We start from the raw sequence: 18636 nt of genomic DNA on the forward strand, positions 1-18636 counted from the left end.
AGCCCAAAAGCGCAAGTTTTTGTCGCTGCAAGGTAAGGCAGCCATCATTGCCAAGTCAGGGGCCCAAGCAGGGGGAGGATACCGCCGACGAGTTTCAAACTGTCTGCAGCTCGCTCTGCCATTTCGAAAAGCAAAGATGCCACTCTCTCCAAAAACAAGAAAACAATGATGGCGGGGGCCTTTTTGGACATCAACAAAGTGGTGCCCACTTAGTTTTGTGAACAGCATTGGAACAACGAGGTGCCGCTGTCTGGCAAAGTTCGTCAACAGAAGAAGCTAGACTTGGCTCGCATGCTCGGACATACTCGGTGCCGAGGACCAGGAAGAAGAATGCGCAGAAAAACCGAATCCGCGAGATGTTTTGGATGCGTTTGACACGATTCGGTCGTTCTTAGGCGCACACGACAACTAGCAATGAACCACTTCTTGTAGTGCGAGTGCTGAGCTGTGAAGTTGCTGCGACGCAAAGCTCGCAAGGTAATATAGCCGATTTGCGGGAATAAATACGCGTCTTGTGGGCCAACTTTCCTGTCGTTTATTTTCATTTTCGCGGCAACGAAATTCCCGCAAGAGCGAGTTTTTTTTTGGATTTCCCCGGCGGTTTTGTTATTGCTGGGTTCAACTGTGTAGCGTATTTTAAATCAATTTCATTCTTCGCTCGCGCCAGAGAGCGCAGAACAGATACCCTTTTGGAATCGGCATCAGCATAATGTGATGAGCGCCTCACCCCCAAACTCCTGACGTCAGGACTCCCGTGGCGTACCATATGAGGCAGAATACAGGTAAAGATTTTTTTACCAAAAAATTTGCCAAAACGTCACCCCTCGACCTATGCAGCAGTCACAGGCACAATGTTAGTTGTCATCTGACAGCCGGGCAGCCCATCAAGCCCATCCAAACCGTAAAGGCACAATAGCCACAGTCATCAATGGTCTTCTCTCGCTGTCAGTGAACGTGTGCGTGCTCTTATCATTGCGCTGAGAATGAGTTTAAGCACTCGGGGGCCAGCTCACCGCAGCATTTAAAGGATAAGTTGGAGATGATGCCACAGCCAACGGCAACATGTCCGCCCGTCCGCTGAAGGGGCAGCTCTCGGTTTGCAGCTGTCAGAAGGCCCCGTTTCGTTGATGCTGCTCTGTGCACCTGGAACTTCAGTACAAGGTGGCGACTTTTGTCTGCTCTTGTTGGGCGACCTCTCTGGGAGTGGATGCTGTCTGGCCTCTTGCACTGACTGGCTCGTGCTACGGCCCTCGCTCGAGTGTGCCACGCTTTGCGCTCGCTTCACGATGACATGGTCTGGTGAGGTGCTGCACGAGCGATTCCTTGAAGTGCACCGAGGGCGACTTGCTGTGTGGGTGACAGCCAGCCAGAAGCAGTTGTCCGACGACGTGTCAGGCAGCCCTAACGAGTAATCTGGGACGAAAATAATTGTGGCCTCAGTAAAACGATGTTGTGTACCTAATTTTTGTTTTCCATTTTTCGGCTGCAAGGTAAGGGGTCGACCTATATTCCCAGTTGACCTATATTCCGTATTGCATGGTAGCCAGTGTGCTGGCTGCTGTTGACGCATGCTGGGACTGACATCGTGCTGCCCGAGTGCGTGCGACCAAAACTGGTCAGGATGCACATGCGCGTGCTTCAAGACCAACCGCGGTGTGACGAGAACAGTGGTGCTATGAGTGCCCCCCTGTAATGGCAGCCGCCTCTGCGTTTGCTTGGTCGAGACCGAAACCAACGCTTTTGTGGTTATGCAACTCTGCCTCCTTCACGCTATGGGAGAGCTTCGTGCGCTGCCCCAGGAGGCCACGGCACGGCGCTGGCTTTGATTGTGGGGCAGCTGGGAAAGTGGTCGGAGGGGAGTGTGGTACAGTAGAACCCCGAGAATGCCACTTTCGAGGGACCGCGCGAAAGTGTTGTGTGACCAGGTGTCATATGACCGGGGTGCGGGTGAATGCCAGCCTAGTAGGCGGTCGCACGTGGCAGGTGGGCTAGAAATTATTGAAACGACTAATGTTTAGAGCATTCTCGCATAATTTGAGGGCCTTTAGCTAAGATCCCAAGTTCGTAAAAAAAGCCATTTCACCCACTGTGAAAGCTGTCCTCGCCATAATGGGCTGTGGCGCCGTTATCTGCTCACTCTTGCCACCCGTGACGCTCTCCGCTGCCCCGTCTCACTCCTCTCCTGATGAGGTGTCTAATGCATTTAAAATTTCCCACCTTCACAGTGCTTGTCCAAAACGGGATTTCCTTCTTTTTATTTCTTGCTTGCTTGCTTTTCCTTCCGCACGCGCCGGCACCTTACTGCGCACTTTGGAACGCACCATTTTTTTTCTTGCACTGCCACTTTTTTCCGCTTGCTATCGTAAAAACTAACCCAACGAGCGTTCCTCACTAAATGGATGCGGAGGCTGCTGGTAAATTACATGTATTTTGCGTCAAATGTACGTGCAGTTTTCCTTGCGCGAAATGATGGGGACATGTGCCAGTGGTTCACGAGTTTCGAGTGGTTATGGCTATATAAACCGCTTGTTTTTCGAAACTTGTGTGGGGCGCCGTGACGATGGTACGCCGTGGGGTGAGCCATGACAAGTCGAGCCTCTAAGGTGCTCTGCACTGAAATTAAAAAAAAGCCTGTTCTGCGCTCCCCTCCTCACCACGGCGTCCGAGCTAGCCCAACGGCTAAGGACCGCGCACTACATGATCTCCGTGCTGGCCGGCGCTATTTATGCCATACACAAAATCGGGTGTGTGTTTTAATAAATAAATGGAGGTTAGTGCCCATATATTTTTGTTACTCTGGCCTCGCTTGTTTAGCAGCGTAGGTTTTTGTTTGTTCCTTTAAAGTCATAAACCAACATGGAGGAGGAGGTTTATTGTGGGAAAAAGTTGCGCGGACTCTTCAGGCAGTGAAGTCCTAGCTCGGTGACATATCTTGTTAAGTATTTCTTGCATAAAACGTTTTCTTTTCATACACTGTGTAAGCTAGCCCAAAATGATTAATTTCTGGTATTTTTACTAGGATTGCTTCAGCACGCCATCGACGTGAATACAAGCAGCCATGGTTTTAACACATCTTTAGCCTAGTTTTAAGAGATCTCCACTTATTTTTCAATAGCAAGCATGTCTCAGAAAGAGTGTCGCCAAATGCTGAGAAATGTCTACAATAACCTGGGTTTTTCTGTTAAAAACCTCAAACTTGCCAGGTTAAAATATTGCTATAAAACATCTGCTCTTATAACCACCACACGTAAAAGCCCACTTAACGTGGGTTGGCAATAGTAGTTGTGAGTGCAATTTACGTGTGCAAAACGTAGATGACTCGTGTGAAGGGAAAAAAATTCTCAGGCAAAAGTGTTTTGGGAAAGTGCTCTTTTCAGAAACGGCGACCTGTGCTTTTTAAGAGGTCTGTTCCCTTTGGCGCCTCTGAGATGGTGTGTGTGTGGTGCAGGAATGGCCGCTGGAGGAGTGTGTGGACGGTGAACTTCCCCTCGGGCGCCTCTTCGGCGGACGTCAAGGGCCTGGTCCGAGTCCAGGTGGGTGCCGGGGAGAGGGGGCCCTGTGAGACCCCGGGGGCGACCCAGGGACCTGTTTGTGCAGGTGCACTACTACGAGGATGGCAATGTGCAGCTGGTGAGCTCCAAGGAGATCAGGGCCAGCCTCAGCCTCTCGGTGAGTGGTCGGGTGTGTGCCAGGGTGGCAGCCAGCACAGTCCTCGAGAGAATGACGGACTGGGCCCAGTAGAAAGGGGAAGGGGGGGGTCGATGCGGGCGCCAGTGTGTGTGGCGCGTGATGGCGACAAATACGAAGAAGCGTCGACGTTTGCCATGGAGCTTGCAAATGCATGGAATAAAGGAAGGTAGTAGTCTGGTCTTGCGGGCACTATCAGCATATCACTGAGCACATTGGAGAAAGATTGAGGCCCCAGCCACATACAACAGCATCCCGTGTAGAAATTTTTTCGTTTCAGTGCCATAGGCCATCGGACACGGAGTGCCAATAAACCTCTCGCGAAAACTCAAAACGGCACCTCGCAGACAACTATTGCCATCTGGCGTATTTATTCGGAACTCCTTTTTCAGTTCCAGTTTTGTTTGTTTGCATTTCGAAAGCGCACGTTGCGCGTTTCCAGCGAAATCGGAACCCGAGGTAGCTCCGAGTTGGGCAGAAGGGGTGTCCACTTCACGGGGTGTCCACTCTGCAAGGGCTGTCACCCTAGCAGCAGTGCTGACTCCAGCAACTGCGTGGGGTCCGATGAAGCAGGTACTTGAGCACAACGAGCTGTCGCAAGCACCTGCACGCCCCGGACCCTGTACAGCACCAGCCGAAAAGGGTGGGGGAGAGAAGGAATTTCAAGATGTGCTGCGAAAAACAAAGGCACAAAGCAGAACCAATGTCTTCCCCTCCACTTGCAGTGTGTACCTTTGCTTTCTGCAAAGGTAAACATTGCAAACGTGCAGCCGCCTTTGGTGGCACTTTCGCGATTGTGCCCTCCATTGTTGCTACAAAACGAAGCCAGCAGGAAAGTCTTATTATTGCAGCCCTTACGGGGAACTCGCCTAAGGCAGGAAGCATGCTAGAAAACTGTCGACTGATGTCTGGCTTTGATTGTGAAAATTTCTCGGAAGTCTCTTCTCATGGGAGACTTAGGGAGAGTTGAGTTCCGAGGCGGTGTAAACTCTTTCCTGACCTTTAACTGTGCTCCTCACAGCCTCGGCCAGCTGCTCCTATCTCCCGCGCAGCTCATTATCAGAAGGAGAGCAAAAATATTGAAGAACCTCAGAGAATTTCCTACTAATGCGTCGCATTCTTACGCTGCTTGCCTAGAGTGTGAGTTCCGTACAGCCAAATATGGCTGTATATTTAACACAGCTGTATTTTGAGTGTCCTCTTGCGGACTTTTATCGTTCGTTTTTCCAATTTGGGGGGAGGTGTAAAGAAGCATATTTCTTATTCTGTCGGTTGATTCTTGTGAATTTTTTTTCTTTTTTCCTTTATTCTGGTTTTTCAGAAATTCTGTCTCACCAATTATCTCCATTTCCAATGTTATAACGATTAAAGGTGGAACTTCTGCCAAATCTACATTTTTGTAGAACTGCAGGGCATTACACGGTTTGCCATTTTTGGGATTTTTTATTTGTTTCGAACGTTCGTTTCATGGGCAAATGTATAAGATGCATAGTTTTGATTTCATCGGATGGTTTTTGTCAAAATTTTGTTTTCTATTTTGCTTATTTTTTTTTTAATTCTGTTCGACCAGCAGGGGTGAGACAGCTGCACATATTGCTCAGTTTTGATACAAATTTGCTTCCCTGCGCCAGGCTGCTCCAAAAGCTTGAAAATTGCAGAAATTGCACCAAACTGCTCCAAAATAGTCAGAGGCAACGATTTTAATGCTCCCGTCAATTTCAGTGGGCAAAAATGTTTACTGCGACATTAACTCTTTCGTTACGGCGGAAAAACGGCCGATTTTAGGTGCTTCCACAAAAACGTTTTTTTTCTCTTGAGCTACTGGACACGTAGCCTTGCTATGCATGAAATTGTAGCTTATAGATTGCTCTTCCAAACACAAAGCAGCAGTTTTGATAAAGGTACAATTACTTACAGTTTATTCGTCAAGTAATCAGAAAAAAGCCCCCAAGAAAAGTATACGAAAAACACAAATCGGCACTTTTACCAAGACTAAAAATTATTTCAGGTATTTTAAGATATACAAATTGTTCCTACGCTCCTTGGCTATGATTCAATATATAAACCAACAGTGTACACCAAGTTTTGGATTTTTGAGGGCCCGTCAACCTAGCGCAACTGACGGCTGTGCCACGCCGCGAGGGCACTCAAGGGTGAGTGAGTCTCTGTAAAATGTGCATCCAAGTACCATACTTACCCGATTCTAACGCGCACTTTTTTTTCCAGAAAAACAGGTCGAAAAATTGCATGCGCGTTAGAATCGGATACGAAACCGAAACCGAAACAGTGGAAATTTCGTCCCACCCATCGCCATCACCATGTCAAGATGGCGCTAAAGCTTTTAGCAACGATTTTTCGGACGCAGGAAGCATAGGCGCCTATGCTTTTCTATCGGCGTTCACACAAATCGTCAAATCGTTCCGCTTGCGCGCTTGATAACAGCAATGGCAGCAGCGCCTCTCACGCGTTCAAAACGAGCGGTCGGCTGAAGCGTGCGCCTCTGGAGAAGCTCGCGGGATGGGTGTGTGAGGCGTGGGCCACGATCCCATCGACCATGGTTGAACGTTCGTTTTGAAGTGTGGCATCGCGAACGTGCTTGGCGGCACCGAGGACGAGATGTTGTGGTCAGGCCAGAGCGACGAGGAGAGAGATGAGTGAGATTACTTCGGGAAATAAATCACCCGTTTCTCTCACATTCGTTTTTCTTGCTCGCACAGTTCCGTGCGCGTTACAAACGGAGGGGCAAGTTTTTTCGGTTTTTTGTCATGAAAATCGGGTGCACGTTAGAATCGGGTAATTACGGTATACTCTTTTGTGTTCTCGCACAAAATACTTATCAGTTCGGTGGTAAAAAAGAAGAAAAAAAATTGAGCGCTCTCGACAAGCGTCGCACCTGAATGCTGCAGCGCTAATCTGACACGAGCACCAGGTTATCTTGAAGGTGATAGCGCGATATGGCGCGGTGCATTTGGCAAAATATCCTGGCCGTACGTTGTCGAGACCCTAAACACCAAATCAAAACCGCAGTCGTCAGATAAGAAGCACGTTTTGTTTATAAATACAGCGCGGAGTTACAACGAAATTACCTGCCAGCGCTTGTTAAAGTGCGAGGCACCTGAACCGGAGCTTCGTCGTCCTAACTAAAATCTGAAGATCCCACATCATTGCTTGACCCCTCACTGCTGCTGGAATCAGAAAAATCGACAGCAGGAGCTGCCGAAGTGCCTGGTACAGCAGTCCGACTGTGCGGAGCGTGGCGTGAACCCGACGCCATTTTTCCTCCTCCTCCCCTCCCCCTTCGGTTCAAATTTCTCTTGCTACGCTGCCACCAAACGAGACACATAAACAAACGAAACCAAAATTGAAAGAGAAGTTGCCAATGAACACACCAGATGGCGATAGTTGTCTGTGGAGCGCGGGTTTCAGATTTTGCGGGAGATTTAAAATCATCGGACGCCAGCTTCCGATTGCCTATGGCGCCGTCGTGAAAGAGTTAATGGACATGGTGAAGATTGGAAAAGATGGCCGCCGGGCCAAGCAGGTGCTCGGGGTTCAGGCAGAGTGCGATTCGCCGATTGCTACCTTTGTTTTATTTATAGGCGTGGCTGGGTTCACATTTAGTCGTTTGATCAGTTGCACGAATCTGGAGTACATCGACAGTGTGGTGCCCGCGAATTCTCCGTGTTCCGACCTTGATTGTGAGGTGCGGCGCGTGCTTGAAGTGAGATTTCGAACTCCCTGCGGTGTTATAAAATTCTGAGTTATTGCTGCTTTTGACAGAGATCTTGGGAGCGGTGGAAATGGGACGATCGACACTCTGCAGAAGTGGCGGCGCGGCGCAGGCTACATCGCCGCAAAATGTTTATAGCGGGACGGGTTGCTATTGCACGCTAGTAATAATGGTTCATGTATCTGAAGTGAAATGTAATGCCAAAAGGAAGGTGACTAAACATACCAACGTTACTCAAATTAGGATCGTGGTGAACGTGCACTTTGGGGATTCAAATGGGAGGGCTGGTGGGGTGCGACGACTGTCACCTTGCGCGAAACTTCTGCCCTAGCTCTACACTTGTGCATAAAGCTGAGTCTGGGATGACAAAAATAATAATTTCGGAATTCACATGATAATAGAAATGCATTTCGATTACTTAGTTTTTCAATTCAATATTTTCAACGGCACTCCACGCTATCTATGCATAGAGCCTAAGAATTTAAAAATGGTTCGTGAAAAGGTAGTTCAGTTCGTACCTTGTGGTACTCTGGTAAAAGAACTTTATTGGGAGGCTGTTTCTGTGGCATGTACGTTCAACACCGATTAAAAAGTGCGCTCCCCCCCCCCTGCCAAGTTGCCATAAATTTGATTTTTTTTTTTAAGCTCCTAAGGTGACAATAAATGTTGTTCTTCTGCTCCAAATCAAGGTTCTTCTGCTCCAAAATGGAGATTTTGCTGCTTCAAAGACTAATCCCAAATCTGATTCAGCTGTCTCACCCCTGGCTCAGTTATCACCGTTTATGCTGTTATAACGATTTCAGGTGGAACTTCCGCCAACTGTGCATTTTTGTGGAAATGCAGGGCGTTACCTGGTCCTGGCTGTGGAGGTACTCGATAGATAATGCTACGCAATAATAGCGATGTTTTGTCACCGTTTACTCTGTAGCCACACCACACCAGCAGGCAGAAGCGCAGTGACAGCATGACTGTTCACACGGCATTTTTCAGCACTAAAAAAATGCAGAGTCCATTTTAGCAGCCCACAACAAGTAAAGTGTGAATGCGCACCGAATACTGCGGCGAGCATCTGTCCCTGCCGAACGCCCTCCGTCCACTTTTCCGGCTGCCCTTCGATCAACGCCACAGCTGCGGTGCAGCCTTTTTGGGCAGCACACGAAGCTCTCCCATAGCGCGACGGTGAAGTATCATGACCAGAAAAGCATTGAAGGACTCTGCTTGCACATTCGTGAAGAAGTGCCAGACTAGTGCGAGTGCACCAATCACTTCAGAGGTTGTGCGCACAGGATCGTCGTTGCTTTCTTTGTTGCGCCCGCTTTCAGTGGCGCTTGGTACAATGTTGGCAACGTAGTCCTCCAAACTCTCCTCTCCCGGGGTCGCGATATACACTCACAAACTCTCCGACCGTTGATCCAGCAATAGCGTCCGGAAATTTGGACAGCCCGCTCCAAACTTAGGCAACACCGGCAATGGCCTCGTTGCACTCCTCATGATTTTCAGTCATCACCTGCATGCTCAAGCCAGCAAAGCAATTGTGGGCGGTGTCTTCAGTAACACCTTCGAGAGGGTGTTCTTGGGAATCTCATGCCTGACGGGGGCATCCGACTTCTCCCTACGATTGCCAGCTTCCCGGTGAAAGGCAAAATTGGCCGCCTCGTGCCAGCTAGAGCCATAAATGAGCCTTTGTTTGGTGGCACTAGCGCTAGCAACCACAGAGCCCACGAAGCACAGTGGACGAAAAGGAGGCATGGCGGGTGGCCAGGGTCATTTCTTGCAAGGGGGCTGTCGACGGCTCGCCCTGCGTGGCGCAATGGCACAGTGGCGATCGGGAGAGCAAAGTGGGGGAAGCGGGAGAGCCGCCCGCTGCCCACGAGCGGCCGGGATGAACCACTTTGAGGGGCATGCCCCAAGGCAGCGTCAACTTGGGGGGGCACTTTGTGGCATTTCTCGTTCGATATATTGTTTGCGGCTTGTATTTTTGTTCGATATAAGCATAGTTTTTTGCTATAAGGGAGTTTCAGTTAATTTTAGCCAGAGTTTAAAAATATGCCAACACATTCTAAGATGATGCGACCAACTGCATGTTGCTCACTTTCGTATGCAGTTCCTCACGCTATTTTTTGTGTTTAGCTTAATTAGTCAGTTTTAATTAGCCAACTTCCAAACCAATGTAGCTAGGAGAAAAATCCCAATTAGGAAGTGGCAGAGCCGTTTGCAAAGCGTCCGAAAACAGTTTCTGCCTTTCTATCTATTAAGTATTAGTGTTTTTTTGCTTACAGAAGATGCCCATGAAATGCAAAAAATGAAAGCCTTTCCATACAATGTAAAATTGTCCGGAAGTGCAGAGCAGTTCCGCTCACTGCTGCCACTTATCCCACTGTTCACCGCCCTGTCTCACTCCTCTCTTGATGAATATAGAATTCAAATTTCCCGCCTTTGCAATGCTCGCGCGCCCCCTGCCTGAAACTGCACCAGCGGGAGTTCTGTTCTTTTTGTGCTTGCTTTAATTTCGTATGCTGGAGGAGCTGTTTTGCGCCATTTCGAACACGTAATTTTTTTCTTGCACGGCTGGAGCCTTTCTGCGTCATTTCGATTGTAGAATATTTTTCTTGTGCGGCTGGAGCCTTTCTGCATCATTTCGAACACACCATTTTTTCTTTGCGACCGCTTTTTTCACTTACTATTGTAAAAACCAACCCAGCGAGTGTTCCTAACTAAATGAATGCGGGCGCTGGCGGGTAATTGCGTATATTTCGCCTCAAATATAGCTGCAGTTTAAGCCAGGCTCTACTTAAGCCAGGCTCTACTTAAGCCTAGCCATGTTGGTTTGGAAGTTGGCTAATTAAAATTGACTAACTATCTGATTTAGCAAAATACGAAAAAAAGCTTGCGGCACTACATACATAAGTGAGCAACATGCAGTTGGTCATGCTGTCTTAGAGTGCATCAGCATTTTTTTCAACTCTGGGTAACGTTAGCTGAAACACCTTGTATGTTCTCATTGTAAATGTACCGTGTCGAGGATAATTTGATGTAAACGGGTTCGATATAGTCTGGTTCGACTGTATTTTGCTGTAACGAAAGAGTAGCGCCACATGCAGTAGCATGGTTGTGGGTCTCATTGTCCTGTGGGGACTTTTGCCCATCTCAACGTAATGTGTCATTTGCGAAAATAGTCACGATGGAGCTCCCACTGTTCAGTACAGCCGCACTTGCTGCTACACCTCCAACACAAATATCGGTGCCCACAATTTTTTTCAGACATGGCTGCCCAGCCTTCTACTTCAAAATCCAAGCACACACATCTGTGCTGGAGTTGGGTTGGCTGTGGGACGCCGGCTGGAACACCCAGCCCAGCGGCACTGTGTGAACGTTGTACCAGTGCTGTCTTTAAGCAAGCCTGCATCAGCATCTGCACTTGGACATGAAAAAGCTGTCATTGCAGTTTGGTAGGAAATGATGTAGCCAGCAGGAGCGCAGTGGCCCTCCAGAGCAGTGTGGACATCAAGGCAGAAGTGGGAGAGAGGCCTGCAGCATGCAGCCGATGTGGGGAAGGCCGGCTCCTCCCCCCAGCAGGCCCTGGTTTACGGCCCAATGAGGGACTTGCCTGTCCAGAGCACGCTGGCAGACGGGCGCATGTTCTCACCGTGTGGCGGTCTTGTATGTGGGCCTCGAGTGGGGCACGAGAGGAAGCTGTGTTGAAGGGTCCCGTGGGGGGCTGTGCCTGTCTTGCAGAATGAACAGCAGGCTGCCAAGGAGTTTGTGCAGATCGTGGAGGACGCCGAGAACGAGTACCAGGTGAGCACTGTGGGTCCTTGTGGCTCGTGTGGCGGCGGCGCTGAGCGGCCTCTCCCTCTGCCTCTTGCGTGCAGACTGCCATCTCGGAAAACTACCAGGCCATGTCGGACACGACGTTCAAGGCCCTCCGGCGGCAGCTGCCGCTGACCCGAACCAAAATCGACTGGACCAAGATCCTGAACTACAAGATTGCCTCGGAGCTGAAGCACCACTGACTCGCGCCCCCCCCTCGCCTGCCGCATTGGTGGTTGCCGCTTCGTCTCCGTGTGACACGCCGCCACGGGCTGTGGCCAGGCACTGGCTGCAGCCCCCGCCACAGTGCCGTGCGGTGGCGGACGAGGATCGCTTGTTGGTCCACAGGTTGCGGAGGAGGGCTGGACAAATGAACCGGAGCGTTCCATTTAACACATATTTGATCACTGGTTTCATGCACTCTGGTCGCGTCCAGTGTAACCAGCCTGGAAAATGCATCCTTGTTTAACGTAATTGAAGTTGTGTATGAATTTTTATTTAATGCCCTCGGGGCACCTAAGCTAACATGGCGTCTGTTCCGAACAAATAACCACTGTGGCGGATGCCCTGCGAACACTTTGAGAAATCTGGCAGTGCTTGTTGGGGAAGCGCTTCTGCGAGGAGGTGGCACTGTTGGCACGGGTTGTTTACGAAGCAGGCAGGGCCCATTCTTGTTACACTGTCTCTGCCGCTGTTGGGGAAGCAGGCACCCTCAGTGCCTTTGCGTTGTTCCAGCTTTGGGCGCAGTGGACCGCGAAGTGGCGCCTGCTGGTGGGAACCGGGCTTTGTGATCGGGGCGCCCTGGCCGTCTGTCTTGTTTCCAGTCTTGCTTCCTCTCTGGCCGGCAGTGGGTTTGCGAGTCCCAGAGGGGTGTGCGTGTGTGTGTGCTTTGTGTGGATGCAACGAGCAGGCTGTGTATTTATCCGCCTTGTTTGTTTGATCATTGCTTTCCTTTCTTTTGCCTGCGGGTGGTGCGAGCCCCCGGAATAATGATGTTGAGGTGGTTGGTGGAGCCGGGGCCGACTGTTTGCGAGTGTGCCCTTGTTTTTCTTGCTGCCCCGTTGAGGGAAGGCACGGGGGAGAACACGCCACCTGGGCATTGTTGCCAGCTGGGTGCACGGGCGTGCGCATGGGGCTTCTTCCTCCGGGAAGGGGTTCGGCGTTTTCTTGTTGACCCTTTGGGGGAAAGTGTTAAATAAAAAGGGGTTGCAAAACAGCGCAGCTCTCTGGCGTTTTTTGTGGCTCCTGCCGAGGCTGGGGAAGCATCGCTTTGCTCTGGCAGCCCAGCTGGGGCCCTACGGCCACCGGGGATGCGAGGCCTGTTCGCTGCAGTCCTCCCTCTGCCTGCAATGTCTCTCCCGAAGAGATCCAGCTTGCACCAGCAAGGAGTGAGTCGCGATGGTGGTCGGGTGTTTTGTAGAATGCGTAGAGTTCTGCAAACGCCCCTTCTTTCTCCCGTGACCTCGTTCTCGCTGCTGCCTCGGAACGGTGTTCCACTAAGGCATATGCACTGAGGCTGCGGCTGTCCTTGCTGGCCTTCCCCACTGAAATGGGTGGGCTTCCACGAGTCCCCCGAATCTGTGAGTGAGTGAGTGAACACACATTGGCTCCATCTTGTTGCGCTTGGTCCCTGCCATGAATGAGCATAGGGTGGCCGGGCGATTTGCAGCGAAGGGCAGAGTGGGGACGGCTCCGGCTACTGTGTTGGCAGCCTGCAGGCGACTCTTTGGTCACTAGGAGCTGTAGGCGTTGTCTGATCCTGCGCATCGCCGCAAGGCCGGTCACGGACGGTAGGGTCCGGGAGCAAGAGCCCGTGCCGCAAGCAAATAAGCAGCAGTGGAGAGACCTGGGCCACAGTTCCAGTCACACGTTGTTGGCGAGTGCCGTGCCATGGAAGGGCCCCCCACCAAATGTTTCTCGCATGGGAGTCCCCATTAGTGCAGTGCTCCTGAAGGGCCCCGGCTGCGTGGCAAGGGCCTGCACTTCGCACAGCACGGGGGAAGAAGCAGGTGCGTGCGGGGGGCGGGGCTTGTCTGCCTGTTGCGTCCAGCCTCTGAAGGCAGACTCGCGGTTGAGGATCGCCCTGTGGCATTGTACCCACGCAAGTTGGCATGCATGGCTCCAAGTCTGAGTTGAAACTAGAGCTGTGTAGCAAGTGCCCACACTCTGGCAGAAGTGCTACCAGTTCAAAATCAACCATGAAGATTGAATTCAACCCTTTCTGGTCCAAAAAAAGTTTGGTGTGGGAAAACAACAGTAATGAGAAGTGCAACACAAACTTATGCAAGATAAGTTTGGGATAGAAATGCACTGAGGTGCTTTCTTGCACTCGCCAAATTGTCACCAGGCGGCCTGTGCAAGGCTTGACAGGTGCTCACAAAAACAAGCGAGACCACTGAGGGCTTCCTTCTTGACTTGTACGAAAAATTTGAAACAGTGCTATTTTGCAGCAGGTAAAGATAGCTGGTGTACAAACATTATTTGGAAGCTACAGATCTTACAAGAGCAGGTGCCAGCTCGAACTTTGCAAGCAGTTGAGGTGGTGTGCGATCCTGGCCAAACTTTCAAATTTCAAGGCTCGGATAACTATGTAAAAAGCTTGCTTTGTATATGGAGATACCCCTCGAAAGTTTAAGCTGTGACCTTTCAGTAGAACATACTTTAAACCAACCTTAATCCTTGCGGCTCGAGCAAGCTCACTCGCGCCATCGAGCAAGCTCGTGATGTCGTCTGCACTTTGACCCAAGTGGCCGACGTCCGGGCTCCTGTGACGTATCAAGGCTGCCGCGGTGTGGTTGGCGTGTCCTTTTCCGCCTTGTACATCACATTACAGTTTTTGGGACCGACGTCGCGTGCGACTTCCGCCTATCCGTTCTGGCGCACGCGCGTGCCCAGACCTGCATCGGCTGTGGTGCGACGCGAACAGCGACGCCAAATGCACCTTCCCGTCATGGCGGCTAAACGGAGCTGCAAGTAATTGTTTATGCTGCGTTCAACAATCTACTGTGCCATTCTATGATTAAGTGGGCTCGGAGCCACCTATAGCTGCGAAAAAAATGTAACACAGAAATTTGTGTCGGGATGTACTCCTTTAACAGATCTGCGCAACAAAATGCTTTGGCAGTTCAAAAGTTGTTGGTACCCAACTGAGCTTGACAAGAGGGAATCGCAGCCACAAGTTTCCATTGATGGTTTAATTCTCGGATTTGTGCTGGAGTTTTGCAGCCTACTTCAAGGCCCTCGAGTTGGAAGGAAAATTGCGGTGGGTATATTCTGCCACAGGTCATTGACCTTGCCACTAGTACCTGGAGGGTGAAACTTGAGCATGCATGGTGTCCTTGGGGGAATCGTCAGCAGCTGGCACTCTGGGTTGCCTGCACTGCCCTCTAGTGCAGCACTTCAGTTGCGCAGTGGGCATTGCTTTTGGGGCAGAAGCTGCCCCTGTGCCTCATCACCGCAGCCTCCATGCGGCAGACTGCGTTACTTCGAGGATTGTCCAGGACTGATCTGCATACGAATTACTGCAGCAACGACAGACAAGGTGAGGGGAAGCAGGTGATGACACCCAAGCTATCCCCGCTGCTAACTTTTACCCAAGCATACGCAAGCAGCAGCGCCGTTTTGTGTATCCTGGTGGTTCAGGGGGTCATTTCTTGTAGGAAAGATGCTGCGCATATCACGGGCTCGGTTTGTACCATTCATATTACGTAAGTGTCGGCGCCCTGTCCTAGACAGCAACAGCCGGGATTACCACGAGTCGCGCACGGGCGCCCACACAAAGAAGGCATCTAAGGTAACGAGGCCGAGAAGATTGAACAGTTTAAGTGGTGTCGATGAAAATACGTTTTGATATTGTAGCCGACCGGTCAGGTTGCAGATGATACAAATGGCAAGGAGGAACCGATGCTCTATCTTTATTCCGTGTCTCAGTGTCAACCCCATAGATCGTTGGCACGGCATGCTGCAGGCAGTGGGTGATAATGGGTCGAGGAATCGCCACTCCTTTGCCGATGCCCTAGCGTGCGCTGCAGACAAAAGTGGTGCGCTCGCAGCAGCCCCTGGCCAGTGCAACTTGCACCCGAGCAGAGCAAGGGAGCGGCTGTTGTCCTCCGTAGCCGAAGCCTCGTTTGCTGCCTGAGGAGGCCGGCAGGAAGTGCACCTTTATTCACGGGCGGAAGGCGCAGTGGGTGAGCGCGTGCTTCTTGAGCCCCTGCAGCTGGGTGAAGGTGCGGGGGCAGGCCTCGCAGCGGAAGGGCCGCTCGCCCGTGTGCGTGCGCATGTGGGTGGCCATGTTGTGCTTGAGGGCGAAGCTCATGGGGCAGAGGTGGCAGCGGAAGGGCTTCTCGCCCGTGTGCACCATCTGGTGCCGCTTGAGGTGCCACCGGCTGGCCGTCACGTAGTGGCACACCTCGCACTGGAACCGCCCCCCGCCTGGCACCGGCCCTGCGCCAGCGGCACCACACTTCTTCAGCCGGGAGGAGGAGGAGAGCCAGCGGCACCAAACAAAGCTGTGCACGGTCTGGCCGGCACGGGAGAGGTTTCTTGCGCTTGAATCTTGGCGATTCTGCTGGTCAGTGAGTGGTGGTGGTTTGGCCGCTTGGGCAAAAATCATGGCTGACTGCTCTGAGCGAGTTGCGAGAGCAGTCCTGATTTTTACCCAAGCGGCCAAACCACTACTGCTCCCCGACTAGAGAAGGAATCGCTGTAGCGGGGGCTGAGATTTAAGTGCAAGACACCTACACCATCTAGCCTCCTCTGGTCTCCCAAGTTTGGGTTCAAATTGCGGGATTTCGACACGCTAAAGCTACACCTGGACTGTGAGGTGCGCCATAGTGATGGAGGGCTTAGGATGAATTTAAGGTGCGCCGAAACCTAAACACAGGTGCTTTGGCCTTTTGCCTCCATCTGAAAAGTGGCCTCCTATGTCCTTGGGCTCTGCAGTGCAATGCCTTAGCCACAGCCTTGTGGAGGATGTGGAAAGTTTGGGAAAGGCCAATTTGGGAGTGCGATGCTTCCAGTTATTAGAGAGTCTGTGACAAAGGCAACACGCTTTTGTGTCGGCAAGGCTGCGCAACATCTACATGACCATTCAGTGGGTGCCAGCACAAGGCAAGGCACAAGCCACCATTTCTACAATCAGTGCAAGCATCTCTAGAATGGCATGACAATGAAGCAAGATGGGCCTGTACACGTGTGTACACTGCGCATACAACCATTGCTTTGCAAGACATGGACAAATACAGTTTATTGAAGCAGAGACCTTGGGAAGTGCAGAAATGTACGTCTGAAATTTTGGCATTCGTTAGACTACATGACTGCATAGCAGGTTTGGAATGCAGTTGGGTACCTCAGCTGGGCTGTTAAACATCGCACGGAACACGAGAAACACCAGAGCTGCCAAATACAGGAAGGATGCCCCACGTGAGGGGACATTTTCAGTGCCTGGCAGTAGTTGCAAGTTTCGAACGCAGAGCCTTGAGCATGTTGTCTGGAAATGTGATGGCACAGCACAATATTGCGCAGGGACGGAAGATGCAGTGTGCCTGTGTCATTGGAGGCTTCGTCTTCAAGCCTTGTCTCTGTGTTCTGCATAGCCTTGGGCTGTTCCGGCCCCTTATGTGCACTAACAAGGTATCTTCTTGGACAGCTCCTTTTGGTCAAGGCCCACGGGCCTTACCTCTGACCTGTGTAACAGCGGCGCATGGTGGGTTACACAGAGGCTTCACAAGAGTCCCCCCAGCACACGCCAATGAAACCCCCAATGTCAGCAAACACCAGCAGAGTCAACTGTGTGCGTCCCCAAGCAGCAGCAGGAACTGGCGGCTGGATCCTTCCTTCTCTGTTGGGCCGCTTGTGGACCTCGGATTAGACAGGATCCATGAATGGCAGCCCCACCTGCAAGCACATACGTGTGGCTGTTACTACGGTCGAGGGGCAGCACCCGCAAAGGGGCACCACCCGTTTCCAGGCATCCTGAACACTGGGCACCACTGCCAGAGGGGGACAGCACAAATGGTTTTGCACCAGGGCTGTGACCACATAGGGTCTCCCCTCCAGTGCCAAAAAGGTGAGCTTAGTGCACCGCACACGTGTGGAAAAGCTGGCCGCTGGATGCACTGCGTGCTTCCTGGCGTCGCATCGAGAGTTATACTCTCACAGCAGCTGGCCCTTGTGTGTGGCCGATTGCAGGGCACGCAAGTCTGCAAGCACCGACGAGTCCACTGCTTAGGCATGCCATTTGCAGTGGCAGCCCCTTTTCGCAGCCTCGCTTGCACAGCCAAGCACTGGCATTGCAGCACAGCTGGGTACCCCACTGAGTCTGGTTTTACATTGGAAATCACCAAACAGCCACCAGTGCAGTGCAGGCACACAGTGGATGCAGAGGCACCAGATTGGATTGGATTGGGGAATGTGCACGTTGCTGGCACACCCCCAGTGTGCCCACAACCTTGCTCGCTTGCTTTGGAGGGAGGGTGTCGTCTACTTGGTGCTCGGTAGGGTGGTGAACGGGTCGGCATCTTTAGAGTGAGGCTAACACTGTTCAAGGACGGGAGAGCTGTGGTCGCCCCCCCACCCATTTCCACAGCCAGTGCGGCACGCAGTGGCGGGTGCTCACCCCAGCCGCTCAGCCAAGCGCAGCCTCCCCGCTGCCCGAGCAGCAGCAGGCGCGCGCGTGGCTGGCCAGTGCCTGTGGGCGGGCAAAGCGTGCGGGGCACCCCCGGCACGCGTATGGCCGCTCGCCCGTGTGCCGCCGCAGGTGGGTGATGACGCTCTGCTTGGCCGTGAAGCGCGCCTGGCACACGGGGCAGTGGTACCGCCGCTCGCCCGTGTGCGTCACCTGGTGGCGCCGCACCCGGTACCGGTCCGGGGCCGTGTACGGGCACCGGCTGCACTGCCACACTCCAGCCGACAACTGCCGCCAGCCGGCTGCCACTGGAAGCCAACAGATGCCTTTCTCTCAAACCATCCACAACTTGAGATTCTGCTGCCCTGTGATACAAGCCCACTATGACCTGGACGATATCGAGCCTCCCTAATTTACAAAAAGAATTCAGCCAAGAGAGCATTATATTGCAGTAGAGGAAAATTGTGGTTCTTGCAAAAAATTCGGCACCGCTGGGGCTCAGACCTACGATCTAGGCTATGGAGGCTGAACATCCGGTTCGTTAATTAGTTGCTCGAAAGCATTGATGCAGTGTTGAGAGCCCACCACTTCCTGTACGCATCCAGCGCCATCTACTGCTTCGCTTCCAACACTCTATCGATTCTTTTGAGCAACTAATTAACGAACCGGATGTTCAGCCTCCGTAGCCTAGATCGTAGGTCTGAGCCCCAGCGGTGCCGAATTTTTTGCGAGAACCACAATTTTCCTCTACTGCAATAAAATGCTCTCTTGGCTGAATGCTGTT

General features: G+C 51.8%; 2 protein-coding genes across 2 annotated transcripts in view; one reads left to right on the forward strand and one right to left on the reverse strand.

The window, feature by feature from the left end:
- Positions 1–12444, forward strand: part of Cpa (F-actin-capping protein subunit alpha) — a 29159-nt gene extending 16715 nt beyond the window's left edge. The window contains exons 5-8 of the mRNA XM_077691378.1: positions 3449–3533; positions 3598–3669; positions 11153–11215; positions 11290–12444. Of these exons, the coding sequence (XP_077547504.1) occupies positions 3449–3533; positions 3598–3669; positions 11153–11215; positions 11290–11430 (361 nt within the window). The 3' untranslated portion in view covers positions 11431–12444. The remainder of the gene's footprint in view (positions 1–3448; positions 3534–3597; positions 3670–11152; positions 11216–11289) is intronic.
- Positions 12445–15118: 2674 nt separating this feature from the next.
- On the reverse strand, positions 15119–18353 carry LOC144159708 (uncharacterized). The gene is made up of 2 exons (XM_077691379.1): positions 17844–18353; positions 15119–15670 (listed from the first exon to the last, which is right to left on the reverse strand). The coding sequence occupies exons 1-2, from the start codon at positions 18292–18294 to the stop codon at positions 15393–15395; spliced, it is 729 nt and encodes a 242-aa protein (XP_077547505.1). The 5' UTR covers positions 18295–18353; the 3' UTR covers positions 15119–15392.
- Between the last annotated feature and the right edge of the window lie 283 nt (positions 18354–18636).

The sequence above is a fragment of the Haemaphysalis longicornis genome, unplaced genomic scaffold, assembly GCF_048455015.1.
Source record: "Haemaphysalis longicornis isolate Haplotype H1 unplaced genomic scaffold, Haemaphysalis longicornis Haplotype H1 scaffold_10, whole genome shotgun sequence".
Taxonomy (NCBI): domain Eukaryota; kingdom Metazoa; phylum Arthropoda; class Arachnida; order Ixodida; family Ixodidae; genus Haemaphysalis; species Haemaphysalis longicornis.